The 15,182-nt window shown below is 35.4% G+C and overlaps 2 protein-coding genes and 1 pseudogene across 2 annotated transcripts; 2 read left to right on the top strand and 1 right to left on the bottom strand.

Annotated features, from left to right (window-relative positions):
- Positions 1 to 747: 747 nt before the first annotated feature.
- Positions 748 to 2,784, top strand: LOC121747269 (cytochrome b5-like). Its single transcript, XM_042141278.1, has 3 exons — positions 748 to 899; positions 1,652 to 1,718; positions 2,299 to 2,784. The coding sequence occupies exons 1-3, from the start codon at positions 819 to 821 to the stop codon at positions 2,577 to 2,579; spliced, it is 429 nt and encodes a 142-aa protein (XP_041997212.1). The 5' UTR covers positions 748 to 818; the 3' UTR covers positions 2,580 to 2,784.
- A 1,697-nt stretch (positions 2,785 to 4,481) lies between these two features.
- On the top strand, positions 4,482 to 6,895 carry LOC121748064 (annotated as a pseudogene).
- A 5,798-nt stretch (positions 6,896 to 12,693) lies between these two features.
- LOC121748739 (cytochrome P450 78A9-like) lies at positions 12,694 to 14,888 on the bottom strand. Its single transcript, XM_042143232.1, has 2 exons — positions 13,843 to 14,888; positions 12,694 to 13,465 (listed from the first exon to the last, which is right to left on the bottom strand). The coding sequence occupies exons 1-2, from the start codon at positions 14,815 to 14,817 to the stop codon at positions 12,854 to 12,856; spliced, it is 1,587 nt and encodes a 528-aa protein (XP_041999166.1). The 5' UTR covers positions 14,818 to 14,888; the 3' UTR covers positions 12,694 to 12,853.
- Between the last annotated feature and the right edge of the window lie 294 nt (positions 14,889 to 15,182).

Below are 15,182 nucleotides of genomic sequence, written 5' to 3'. Positions count from 1 at the left end.
ACGTTTGTCCAAGTCCAGAGACGTTTCCTTCCATGCGAGGGAGATGCTATCGAAGTTCATCGTATTCTTTATTTTCCAATTAATTTTCGTTTATATTGTATTGGGATTCATACACATACATTAGCATAGCCCATAGCCAAACTTGATCTACAATTAGCCATGGAATTTATATATAGCGCACCCCCTAATCATATTATTAATAAATATTAGTGCTTAACTTATTAAAGCTCGGACCAATAAAGTGGAAGGCTTAGTAATAGCTAAAGGAGTCCAAATACTTCAACTTTTGCACTTATAATTTAGGCATTTTCAAGGATTTTAAGATTTTACTAGTATATTTTTTTACTAATCAAATTAATTGGGATATATATTTTGTAATTTTTTCTTGTGTTGACTGGTCAAATGGTATAAATTGATAATTTTAGTTTTGTTCAATGAATTGTCACCGAAGTTAATCACTAGCATCATCATTCATTATGTTTTGGAGTAATTAATTAATTAATTAATTATAAATAGAAAGTCAAACAATTCTCACACAATAAATATGTAGGTGATGTGCTCGTTGAATTAAAAGGACAACCTACGCTGATTGGCCAATATAACAAGAAATTACGACGAATATTAATTATTAACCCAATTTTTATTATCAGAAGGCGGCGTGAGAGACCAGCCTAGCAAATTAATCAACATAAATAACAATAATAATAAAAGAAGATTGCAAGATTTATAACTCATTTAGAGAGGATATTAGTACTATTTATTGCAATGTTTACATAGCTTTTTTCTAAGGATAATTTGGTTTAGTTTAGTTTGGAGAAATGGAGAAAAAGGTATTCACCTTTGAGGAGGCGTCACAGCACTGTAACCCAGACGATTGTTGGCTTATCATCGATGGCAAGGTCATCTCCTTCTCTCTCTTTCTTCGATATCTAAATTATTAGACTAAAAATCTATGTTGCTAGATGATACGTGACATTAAGAATCCTTCATACTCCCTGTGTCTATAAAAAATAGACATAAATTGTGTATGACACGGGTTTTAATATGCAATTGGTAAAGTAAGAGAAAAAAAAGTAAAAGAGAAGTAGTGTTAGTGGATTGTGTGAGGTCCATAGTATTTAAATGTTTAAAATTTTCTATATTTAGAAACTAATCTAATTTTGGTGGACGACCCAAAATGGTAAAACTGGTCTATTTTTTGTGGACGGAAGGAGTATTTATTAATATCCGAACATGAAAACCAACTAATCCGCAGTGAGATTTCGTTACAAAGGGTTTAGTAGTAGTTTTTCAATAACAAATTCTTTGTTTTATTTCAAGTTGTGCTCTAAAATTAAATAATAAAATCATTAAAAATTGCATTGGGCCGGGCCATTTGACCCAGAATAAGTGGGCCATAGTTCAAGATTTTGTACCCATGCACCGCCCACCTAAGGGCCTTAACATTTTAATTTACTATGACATTTTTCTGAAATAAGTTCTTTAGAAATACATGAATTAAATATGGTAATTGAAAAAATGTACAGGAAATATTTTGATCTATTCACAGCTGCAAATTAAGATCTGTTTAATCAAAAAATTGATGAATTCCAAGTTGAGTGAGTGACCATTTGTATAGGAAGCTAATAGCTTTTGTATCATTGTATATCAGGCCTACGACGTGACGGGATTTCTTGACGAACATCCCGGGGGCAAGGGACCCATGTTAAACATATCAGGTACGTTTCAATAAATAGGTGATCTGTGTATCTAATTTTCATTTTTAATTATAAGAAGTGTGTTTTATTCTAGCCCATCCCTTCGTGTATTGAGTTACATGATGGGGTTTAGGGTTTTCTATGCATGTTTTGGTAATTTTATTAAAACTATATTAGTTTATATTCATTTTTTTTTCATTTTGGCCATTCACAAAAAAAAACACATTTCATTTTTGGTATGATATTCACTTTTCCCCACAAAAATAAGTCCATTAATAGTACTTCAATCTTTTTTTCTATTCCTCCTACTTTATTAATTTTATGTTAAAATATGTGATATCCACTAACAAGATTAATGGAAGTTGACAAAGGTACTTGTTTTTTTTAATCCTATAGCTAATTCATTTTTCTATTTCTTATTTCTCTTAGTTTTAAGATTGATATTGAGAATATATGCTAAAATAAGAGTAGTTAGGTTTAATTTTTGTTTTGATTTCAAAAGGTACCTTCTTAATGTGAAATATCTTATCGGGCCCTCAACGTGAAATGCCTGGCTCTGTATAGCATATATCGCGTCACTGAAATGAATTTCATGATGTAGGGGAAGATGCAACCTTTGAATTTGAAGATGTTGGGCACAGCGAAAAAACAGAGGAATTGATGAAGGAATTCTTTGTTGGGAAAATAGAGCCATATACTCGTCCTAAAATAAGGCCGAGTATAACCAGACATGTTGATGGTCTCCTAAGGCACGGTTCAACTTCAACTTCAACTTCGACTTCGAGACTCAGCTTGCTCTATGCCACCATGCCCCCATTCATACTCGCGGCTGCATTTCTTTTTCGTTATTACAATAGCAACAACAACGACTACAACGTCTAGTTTCACAGCTTCATAATAAATAATTTACAACAATAATGGCCATTCATGTGCTTCGATTCAAATAAGAGGTTGGTATGGGTGATGACATTGTGTTATTGGTTGGGTTGTAGCAAATAACTACGATTTTTATTAGACGGAGATGGTATATGGTCCTATTTATTGAAGCGTATTTGATATGAGAAAGGAAACTAAACAAATTCGGTGATGTATCATCCTATGAAACTAATTGGTAGAAATAAAAGGAAAATTTAAATTTCTGACAATTCACATGTGAATATGTTTTGCCTATAGAAGTTAGTAACTGCTGTGAGTCTAATCTAATTGCACAATGGAGAATATATATTTCACATGGTATAAATTAACTAAATTCATAAAATTATAAATATGTCACTAGATATGAATTTGGATCAGATATGGGTACCGTATGACAAATATGACAAGATTGCTATTGACAGATTATTGTTATTAAAAGAAGCATGGAATACATCGATAATATGTTGACAGTTGATTAATTGGCCAATTAATTTTTCTTTATATTGTATTGGGCGATCGAGAATTAGCAATGGAATTTATAAATAGCGAACCCCCTATTCATATTATTATTAAATATTACGCCAAACTTATTAAATCCAGAACCAAAAAAAGGTACAGGGCTAGCTAATTAAAGAAGTCCAAACACTTCCTTTTATTACCAACTTACTACTATAATTTTGACATTTTCATGGATATTTAGATTTTACTACTATTTTCTGACTTAGTGGGATATATTTTAATCATTTCTTGTGTTGACTCGTCAAATGGTATAAATAAATCAAGTCTCTTATTGATAATGTGAGTTTTGTTCAATTAATTGTCACCGATATGTTAATCACTAGTACTCCACTATTCATCATGTTTTGTTTTGAGAAGGATCCCAACTAAATTGAGACATGACTTTTGAGCACAGAGATTAAAAAATTGTATTGAAAAGTAGGAGAGAGAAACAAAATAGAAAAGATAAAGAGAGATTAAAGTAGATGGTGGAATAAAGTAAAAGTGATTTGGATGTTTTGTTTTTTATTAAAAAAAGGAAATGACTCAAGTACTCAACTTAGTTGAAACATCTCAAAGAGTAATACGACTCAACTTAGTTGGAACAGAGGGAGTAGTAATTATTGTTCTTATCTTTCTACTACTCCCTCCGTCCCCAAAGAGTATGAACTTTGCGTTCGGCACGAGTTTTAATAAATAAGGGGAAAAGTAAGAGAGAGAAAGAAATGGTAGTGGAAATAATGTTAGTGGAGAGTGGAGTCCACATTATTATAATGGTATAAGTGTTAATGGTAATGATATAAGTTGTAAATAAAATTATGTGTAGGGGTAGTATGTTGTTTGAATTTTTCAAAATTAGAAAGTTCATACTGTTTAGAGACGGACGAAAAAAGAAATAGTTCATATTCTTTGAGGACGGAGATATTATTTTTCACTAATGTGAGAGTTGGAATTTTGAAGATTAATCAAACTTCACTCAATACTCAAGTGTACACTTCTAATTAGATAAAAAAATATAGAAACTCCAACATATAACAAATTTCTTATACATGAGAGTCAAACAAATAGTACTAACAAATTTCTCACACAATAAATTCGTAGGTTCAAAAAACATGTGCACGTTGAATTCAAAGGACAACCTACGCCGATTGGTCAATATTATAAGAAATTACGACGAATATTAATTATTAACCCAACTTTTATTATCAGAAGGCGGCGTGATAGACCAGTCTAGTAAATTAGTCAACATAAATAATAGTAAAAAAAAAGGAGTGGAAGATTTTGACTCATTTTGTGTGTGATTGAGATTATTATTTATTGCATTGTTTACTTCCTTTTTTTCTAAGGTTTGGTTTGATTTAGTTTGCAGAAATGGAGGAAAAGATGTTCAGCTTTGAGGAGGTGTCCAAGCACAATACTGAAGGGGATTGTTGGGTTGTCATCCATGGCAACTTCATTTTCTTCTCTCTCTCTTTCTATATATGGGAAAATCAAATATAGTTGGAGGAATATGAATTTTGTGTTTCTAGGGTCAAAATTGTTAGATTTTACGCGAATTAGATCCGGTCCTCGGATGAGGAGTGGCGTATTCAGGATTCCGAGTTTGGGGGTGTGGCAAATAATACGCAGTCGTGGCGATAGGACCATGAAGATTGGGAGGAGTCGTAATAGCCATTTTTTTTAGTAGCCAGAAAAGTAGCATAACTCTTTCATTTCATAAATTTAACTCTTCTCTTAGCTTTTTCTCATCTTACACTTCTTCTTATCGGTGGCATCGTTAGTGTGTGTTTGTTTGTGTATATGTTTTTGGTTAATAATCTTATGATATAAATATCTTTCATTTTTAAGGTAAAATTGTACTACTATCATTTGTTCAAAGCTAGATACCCCTACTTCATGTATCCTTCGGGGTGTTTGGTTTACTAGATAAAATAGGGAGTATCAAGATAGTATAATCTAGGATAGAGTTGTTAGGTTATTTTAGTTGGAGAGAATTGACTATGACTAATTATCACATGATTATCCATCTGAGATTAAGTTGTGGTATTCAATTTCATGAACCAAACATAATACATATTTAATCATAAGATATAATCATGCAAACCGAACGGTCTTCGAGTATGTTAATACACCCTCCGTCCACTAATACAAGGCCAATTTTGACCGGGTACGAGTTTTAAGAAATGTAGTGGAAAATGTTAGTGAAAGTGAATCCTACTTTTATATATTAGTTTTATATTGAAATGTGAGGGAAATAAAGTTAATGGAATGTGAGGTCTATTACTAAAAGTAAGTAAAAAAGCAAATGAAACATTTATTGGTGGGCGGATGAAAATAGCAAAAAAGGACACTTATTGGTGGGCGGAAGAGGTATCAAATAAATGAATGTCACCTCACATGTTATATGTAACTAGTTATTTAAGATTATCCCTTGCGTAAATAAAATAATATGTCGTCTCACATGTGAATACTTCCTATTTGTTAATATCTGAAATATGACGACCAACTAATCCTCAGTGAGATTTCATTACAAAACTAGTAATTCCTTAGGCATTCATGGGCCGCTCTGGTTGACCCAAAATAGATGGGCCGTAGTTTAACATTTTGGACCCATAACCAGCCCAATAAAGGCATTCATCTTTTAACTTTTTTTTTGGTAATATGAAAGCGGGCAACGCCCGAACGAGACTATATGCTACCGATCATAAGAAATTCCTAACCTATCATGTAATAACCAAATAGCAAGGCTTGTAGGCGGCTGTTCAAGAACATGCACTCCTCTCTCGAAGTTGTATGCATGGTGTGACAAGAAATCTGCCGCAAAATTTCTTTCTCGATGCACATGTCTCACTGATGCCGAATCAAACTCTAGCAATAAGCTACCAATCTTTCCCACTATCGCACGACAGCTGACATTCACCTCAAATTTCCCTGTAATCGTAGCGACCGCTACAAAATTATCGCTCTCTACCTCCAACATTCTTATTCCCAGCGTTTTTGCAAATTCTAAACCATGAAAAATGCACCAAATTTCAGCGAGAAGAATAGAACAAACTCCGATGTTTGCGACAAACCCTTGTCTCCACTGTCCAGAAACATCACGGAAAAGTCCTCCCCCATATGCACGGCCGGTCCCCTTCTTTAAGGTATACAAAATAAACATGTCAATTAAGATCCAATTTCAGCTGCAAATTAAGATCTGGTTAATAAAATTGATGAGTTACAAGTGGAGTGTGACCATTTATTTAGTAATCTAATGGCTTTAGTCGCAATACATATATATCAAGTGTACGACGTGTCGCGATTTCTTGACGAACATCCCGGGGGCGATGAAGTCATGTTAAACGCATCATCGGGCACATTTTCACAAAACAAGTTATCTGTGTATCTACTTTATTAATTTTACGTTAAAACATGTGTTATCCACAAACAAATTAAAACAAGACCATTGTATTGCTATTTGATTAGTTAAATTTTGAGAATTGGGATGTGCCATAACTTTAATTAAACATATTGCTAATTCATTTTTCTATTTTTGCTATTTCATGATGTAGGGATGGATGCAACTGTTGAATTTGAGGACGTTTTCGCACACCGATTATGCACGAGGATTGATGAAGGATTTCTTGATTGGGAAAATCGATGCAAACACTCTTCCTAAGATGCAGAAGAAATACACCAAAAATGATGCTTCTTCGAGCAACGATTCATCATCCCATCTCTTGCTCTATGACGCGTGCTCTATGACGCGCCCCTATTCATACTCGCATTTGCATTTCTTCTAAGTTACTACAACAACAACAACCAGTTTTGGGCTTCTCATTCATGGCTTCATAATAATTCACAACAATGGCCATTTGAACCTTTTCTTTGTTTGTAACAAATCTCTCGATTTTTATTTGTGGTTGGTAAGTTGAGAAAGCAATTCGATTAAGAGGTTGGTGTGGGTGATGGTCTATAGTCCTATTTATTGAAACGCACTTGATACGAAAAAGAAATTGTTTATGGTTTTTATTACATAGGGATGGTCTGTGGTCCTATATTGAAGCGTACTTGATACAGCTAAGGAAATTAAATAAATTATGATGATGTTTCATCCTATAAAACTAATGAGTTAGTAGTAATAAGAGGAAAATTTTAGATTTAAGACCATTTACATATAAATATCTCACCAGTTTTGCTTGTAGAAGTTAGTAATTGCTCGTGCAAGTCTAATTGCACATTGGAGAATATATATATATATATATATATATATATATATATATATATATATAGGGTTTTGATCTATGCAAAACTAGATTTAAATACTGAAACGCAGAACAATATCATAATTAGGACACTTGTAGGTCATAATTAGGTAATTTTTAGGTCATGCTAACAAAGCATGACCTAAAACGATCTTAGCATGACATTAAACCTAAATATTATAATATGACCTAAAATTGCTTAATTATGACCTTCCGTGTTTTTGGTTAATTATTGACCATTAGATCATCTAATCCTAGGGCCAAGATTTGGTCTGCATTTCTGGATTTAAACACATACTTATTTTGATCATCTCCCTATATATATATATATATATATATATAGAGTTGTGATCAATGTCGAACCAATTTTAAAGACCGAACTAGAGACCAAATCTGGGCCATTAGATCTAGTTTATTTGATGAGATGTGTTGCTGTGTAAATTTTTTGGTCTTCATTACAGGCCCATTTTACTTCATTGTATAGGTTTATTTTCATTTCGTATGTAATACCTTGAAACTACAACATGTTTTTACTTTCTTCCAGTAGGTTTTGAAATGATTCAACATATGTTTCATTTGAATTCATTGACCTGAGTTTTTACTTTATTTACATTAAAAAATGCAATTTATTCAAGTAAGTTTATTACTTCATTCAGAAATGTTATTACTTCATTGGATAAGGTTTTTACTTCATTCCAGTAGGACTTCAAATGCTTCTACACATACTTCATTCCAATAATTTATTACATCATTCCATGTGTTTATTATATCATATCAGCGTTGTGGCGGTGGTGATAGATATTGTAGAGAGAAAGAACGGCACGCGACGGTGAAATCGCATTTACGTACTGGAATGAAGTAATAATCCTACTAGAATGAAGTAAAAACCTACTTGAATGAAGTAAAAACCTACTGGAATGAAGTTAAATCTTCGTAACATGTTAGTATGACTTATTTACCTTCGGATGAATTAAAATAGGCTCGTGATGAAGGCGAAAATAATTGATAAATTTGTGTCTCTCATCCATAAAAAACTAGATCTAAAAACCCTAATTTGGTATGGTTCGGTTTTTAAGAGTAGATTTGTGAATAATGGGACTATATATATATATATATATAGGAAAATGATCAATACAAAACTTGATCTCAATACAAAATCCAGACCAAATCCTGACCATGAGATTTGACAATCCAATGGGCAATAATTAAACAAAAACACGGAGGGTCATTGTAAAGCAGTTTTAGGTCATATTATAAACTTTGGGTTTGAGGTCATGTTAAGATCATTTCATGTCATCCTTACTATAATGACTTAAAAATAAGCTTACAATGACCTAAAAATGACTTTTGTATGCTTGGTTCTGCATTTTTGATCCAAGCAAAACCATTCTTAATACAAAAATGCAGAACCAAGCATACAAAAGTCATTTTTAGGTCATTGTAAGCTTATTTTTAAGTCATTATAGTAAGGATGACATGAAATGATCTTAACATGACCTCAAACCCAAAGTTTATAATATGACCTAAAACTGCTTTACAATGACCCTCCGTGTTTTTGTTTAATTATTGACCATTGGATTGTCAAATCTCATGATCATGATTTGGTCTGGATTTTGTATTGAGATCAAGTTTTGTATTGATCATTTTCCTATATATATATATATATATATATCAATTCTCACATGGTATAAATTAACTTTCTCGGTGCCCACTAAATTCATAAAATTACAAATTAAATATGTCACTGGATATGAATTTGGATCGGCTATAGGTATCATATGAGAAGTCTGATTGGCTATTGGTTTGGCACGAGATTTGATGCTGCCAATATAACATACTCCTTACCCCCAAAATTCGTGTTATTTAAAAAAAATTCAACCCAAATAATTGGTCTCTGTTTTTGTGTACTTAAAAGATAAGTTTTTTTTAACAGGACTATCGTACATTTTCTATTTAAATATATATATATAAATATTATGAGTGGCTATCCTATAATAGAAACTAGACGCGCTCATCATGGCCAAGTGGAAGAGTCATCGACTAATTAATTATTGATGGCAACTATTTCATTACATGGCATAGTAATGTTTGAGCAAATTGGTACTTTTGTTTTTTTAGATGGGTGGGAAATTGATCACACGATTGAATGGGGAAACAACGAGTCGTTTTCTTCACTGTGAGGATTAGTAGTAGAATACAAGTGGTCGAGAGATTCGTGGGATATGCCACTCTGATGAAGAGCATTACTTGATGGAGGAAATGTGATAGTGAAAACAAATAGTATAAGTTAATAATTGAACTAATTTTACTTGATTGCCTTCTTTGAAGGAGGACCCGAAATTTCTATACTGACTCGAATATCTAACCTATTAGTTGGAGGAGAATGAATAAGATATGTGTTAGTATTTTTTAATGGTTGGCTAACGAAGAACAAAACTGAACACTGATCGTAAAGGGTTGTGACAAAACTGTTGCGCGTGCAAGTGGCTACGGCTATAAAAGCCAAATCAAATTTGATTAATGGAGTTTTCAAACTCAGATGGGCCAGCTATGGAGTCAGTCGACGCCCCTTGACAACATAGGTTGTTGCCAACGTTCTAACACCTAATCGGCCATCACTAGCTTCACATGTGTCCCAAATCGATTATATAAAGCAATTGGTGGACTAGGTCTTTTCAAAGAGTGTAGCTAGTTTTTTTTAAATAAGTTTTTTTATTTGGTCGGTAACAATATTATAAATGGGATGTAACGATCTGCGTGAGATTTGTTTCACTGTTTACTTTCCTTCTATTATGGTGGGAAGTCTTTTTCTATGTCAAATCACATCATGCTCCCTCTTCAATTCACCTCTTTCATTAGATCATTTTCATTTCACTGTCATATAATTAGGGATTGTTTGGTTTGTTTGACTTGATATAACAATATACGATATTATTAGTAGATTTTGTAGTGTTGTGTTTTGAGCTTATAAAGATCTTTTTTCTCTACAAATTTTGGATACTAAACAATGCCTAAATATATGTCCAGAGCCTTTGTCCTAGCGGCAATGAGCTTAGACATTATTGTAAGAGGTGTCGAGTTCGAGCCCTCTTGACATCAATTGTAATTTCTTCCTTCTTAATATAGGAGTTTCTTTAAAAAAAACAATGCCTAAATGTAATCTAAAAAACAAAAAAAATAATGCGTAAATGTATAATTTTAGAGTTTGATGGACTGACAGAGACTCATCTATCCTCAATCAAACGTAATGAGTCTGATCCTCAATTTTGGGTACTGAATAGTTTTAATTATGTCGATTAGTGGTCCTGCATTTTGAGGTATCTATAAATCAACAATCTTTATATTATTGAGCCGCCTTCTGAATGAACTATAAATCAACAAGAGAATTAGTCAATTACTATCGGTGGATGTTCACATAATGAACCAAAAAATATACTCCCTCCGTCCCACTCAAGATGTCCACATTCTTGAGTGGCACGAGATTTTAGAAAGAGTTGTTAGGTGGAATAAAGTAGAGAGAAAAATGTAGTTGAATATTTTAATAAGGAGAGAGGAGAGAAGAGTTATTTCCAAATATAGAAAGTGGATATCTTAAATGTGAAAAACTAAAAAGGAAAGGTGGACATATTGAATGAGACGAATATAGTATAATTAATGTATGTGCTCTTAACATGTCCCATTTATTACTATTTGAATGACCATACTATATCTGTACTTAACAATATACTTTGTTCATTTTTCTTGAAATGGCTTCACATGTTCTTGTCTCAATGTGTTTTTAAATGTTTAAAACTCATTGATCTTGACAGTAAATTAAGGTAGGATCAAACGGTTTTGTTCCATGGAGTGGTTGGCTTATAAAGAATACTGAAATTACTTAAATATATTAGTATTAAAATTAAACAAAAGTCACATCTCCAGAACATATTATATTATTTTACCAGTAGAAACTTTGGACGCTCTAATAATAACAAGATAACTGAGAGTTAAATCCATAGTGTAAAAATAATAAAATTCACTAATATTGTTAATTAATTTCCGATGTCTGTTTATGCAGAAAATGGAGCGTAAAAGAAAGTGAATCAGTCAATGATTGTGGCGATCCAACTATGGCTTCCATACATATTTTTGGACCCAATATGATTCTTGATATTACTACTGGCTCGCTATATTTTTCACCAGAATGTGAATAAAGCAAAATTAACTTAAATTATGAGTTATTAATGGACTCGAGATATCTCATAATTTCAATTCTTCAAAGTAATTTGCTCTTAGTACTATTCTTTTACCTATATAGGTTAATTCTTAAAATTAAACACTCCTGAATATGGAATATGGATGATAGTTACTCGCTTTAATTTCATGTTTGGCGACGAACACAACCAACAAAACATTATTTTCGCCATAAATAAATAAATTAGTTATTTTATATAGTTAGTTATTGTAGCATTAAAAATATAATTGCTTGGGAATCCTCACTTAAAAGGAAAATTCCGAAAACAAACTTTTCAAAATGATCTAATTAAACATATAATATTCTGGTTGTTAAGTTTGACCATATCCAAAACCTTAATTAAGTCCTTGTCAAGTAAACCAAGTGGTCAAGATGTGACCATGCAATCATTAAATTTTTATAATTACATATATTAATGAAGATTGAAGATCAACTCAGTAGTATTCAGAAAACAGAAATCGTGTATTTGAAGGTGTCGGAAGACAAAAGTGTTGGTAAATTTAGAAAATAAAACTCGTGAAATTGAAGGTATTTGACGGTGTCGCAAGACAAAGGTAGAGCAACAGCCAACAATACTATGATTTGTGAGGGGAATTCTTTTTGGATAAGGTAGAACAATTCTCATTACTAGTAATAGATCCACATTGTCGGTAGATATGCTATGGCCCCATTTAGTAGTACTTTGTAGTAACATAGAATGCGCGATTATGCAATGAATTTCTATACGAGTTTTATCGATATGTAAAAATTGAAAATATTAAATAAATTCGGACTTTGGTGCTATAGCCAACTCTTCGTGGTTGGGTCCACTTGCGCTTCGTGTTCGATGTCCATTCATGTCAACATTTTGCCTCCCGACGCCACATGTATCCAACCTCAAGTGTTTCGTTTTCTGGATTTACCATTGCTTGAAGCGAAATATCACATGGTACACACAAGCCACGCGTTTGTTGGCTTCTGCACATACTTCTTTGGGCTCAATCCAATTCATATTGCTACTCCGATTAAGGCTCCTGATTTCTCATTAAAACTATTGTCGTCCACAAATAAGACTATTTTTCGTGGACAGATGGAATAAAATATTTTACCCTTACCCATAGTATTTGAAAAACGATTTTCCCTTACTACTTTCCACATTATACATATACATAGTCATAAAATAATAATCCAAAAGTTACATCAAAATGACATCACTCCACATTCAAATATTTATAGCAATAGATACATATATTCTCCATTGTCGCTGTCTCGATCCCTTTTCCTTAAACTTTCACTGCTCCAACGCCTCTATCCCGCCGGCGCCGCACCGCCACCGTCAGCGGCTCCTTCATTTCACAAGACAGCCTCATCTCCTCCGACAAATCCACGTCACCGCCCGCAAACTCAAACTCATGCAAAAGCCTCGCCACCCAAAAGCTCACCGCCGTCATGCCCATTACTTTCCCCGGGCACGACCTCCGGCCAGACCCGAACGGCGCCAGAGTCATATCCGCGATCTCCGCGCCCGAGAGGAACCTCTCGGGCTTGAAGCTTAGCGGGTCGGGCCAGTTGTCTGGATCCCGGCATATCGCCCACATGTTAACCATCGCCGTGGTCCCCGCGGGGACGCGGTGGCCGTCCACCGTCCCGTCCCGGATCGAGAGACGGGACCACGAGAGCAACGGCCCGGGCGGGTGCAGGCGCAGGACCTCCTTGACGACGGCCGTCAGGTAAGGGAGCTTCGTCAGGTCAGACTCTGTGACCTGGCGCGAGCTCCCGACCACCTCGTCCAGCTCGTGCTGCACCTTTGACTGAACGTCGTGGTGTAGCACGAGCCTGGCTAGTATCCACTCCATCAACACTGCCACTGTGTCTGTCCCTCTGAATATCATTTCCTGCATGACAGGATAAAAAATATATATTTATATAGTGATTTCAGTTCTCTTTTTATATTACTATCTACGTCCCCTAAATATTGTCCCACTTTGACCCAACATGGATTTTAAGAAATATAATTGAAAGTGAGTTGAAAAAGTTAGTGGAATGTAGCTCGTACTTTTATATATTAGTTTTATATTAAAATGTGAGTATGAATGAGTTAGTGGAATATGAGGTCCACTACCAAAAATTGTAAAAAGTGAAATTGACAAACTTTGGGGGACGGACAAAAATAGAAAAAATTGGACAAACTTTCAGTTAGAAGGTAGTATTATATTTTTATCTGTTTCATTTGCTAGCACAGTACACAGTACAACACAGACATGCTACTTACCCAGAGAAGTGAGATCATGTCGGGTTCCGACAACCGGTCGGGCCCTTGAAGCGACATCAGGACGTCCACGAAATCATGATCGCCCTCTCGCCTCTCGTGCTCGGCCATGATCCGGCCGACAATCCGGTTCACCCGGGGCGCCATCCTGGCGCACCGGAACCGGATTCTCTGCAAGTCGAAATCCGACAAAAACGAGAAGTGGTCGGACCAGTTGAGCCGGCCGAGCAAATCGTACCCTTCCTCCACCAATTCCCTCAGCTCCGCCGTCTCCCGATTACCGGAATCGAGAACGTACCGCCGCCCAAACACAGTGAACATCATGTTGTTAAGCGACGCCACCTTCAAAACATCCCTCACTCGAACACCACCACCACCGTTTCTTCCAGAAGCTTCCACCACCGCCGCCGCCATCTGATCGCCAATCTCCGACCGCCTCCCCGCGGAAGCCCTGAGCTGCTTCGGGCAGAAGAGGTGGCCGGAGGCGATCCTCCGCAGCGTCGTCCAGTAGACCCCGTACGGGGCGAACCCCATGGACCGGCCGAACATCAGCTCGTAGGCAGACTCCTTCGCCGGCCGGTCCACGAAGGCCGACCCGTTCAGGATGTCACGTGCGACCTCAGGGTCGCATGTGACGACCGCAGGCGTCTCCCCGAGGCTGAACGCCATCAAGCGCCTGGCCCTGTGGGATTCAGCCGCGGAGGCCAGCCTGCGGTGGGCCAGGCCGGTCATGAGCGACATGCTGCCCACGACAGGGAGGCCTCTCGGGCCGGGGATGGCCCCGGACCGAGAGAAGGGGCTCGACCACTGCAGGCGGCCCCAGGCGGAGCCGCCGGGGTGAGCCCAGAAGATGATGTGGTGGATTAGCCATGATAGGAAGAGGACAAATGCCAAGATTATGGCGTTAGAAGGAGAGAGAGATTTGCATTTGGAAACTAGAGTTATGAGCCATAGATTGTCTACGTGTGGTTTGATCATGTTATGTTTTGTGTGTGAGAGAGATAGAAAGAGATATGCAAAGATGGAGCAAAGTTTGATTGCTTTTGAAACTTTTGCTACCTTCAACTGGTTTATATAGAGAGAGCTGTGAGTGCTTCGGTTTTCACTTTTTTTCTACTTTTGAATTAATAATGTGTGTATTTTTGTAACATTGATGAGTGGTTCAAAAATTATACTCCTTTCATATGTATTCAGTATAAAGTCTAATTTTGTTATTTCAATACTACTATTTATTAAATTATTATAATGTTCACATTTCATTATAAACTTATATATTACCTAACGAGCGATAAATATTTTAAAATAAAATTGGTATCGAAAAGTAGAATAATAGTTGGAATATT

This window comes from Salvia splendens, chromosome 9 (assembly GCF_004379255.2).
Source record: "Salvia splendens isolate huo1 chromosome 9, SspV2, whole genome shotgun sequence".
In the NCBI taxonomy this organism is placed as follows: Eukaryota; Viridiplantae; Streptophyta; class Magnoliopsida; order Lamiales; family Lamiaceae; genus Salvia; species Salvia splendens.
This window is presented reverse-complemented; position numbering and strand designations above follow the sequence as displayed.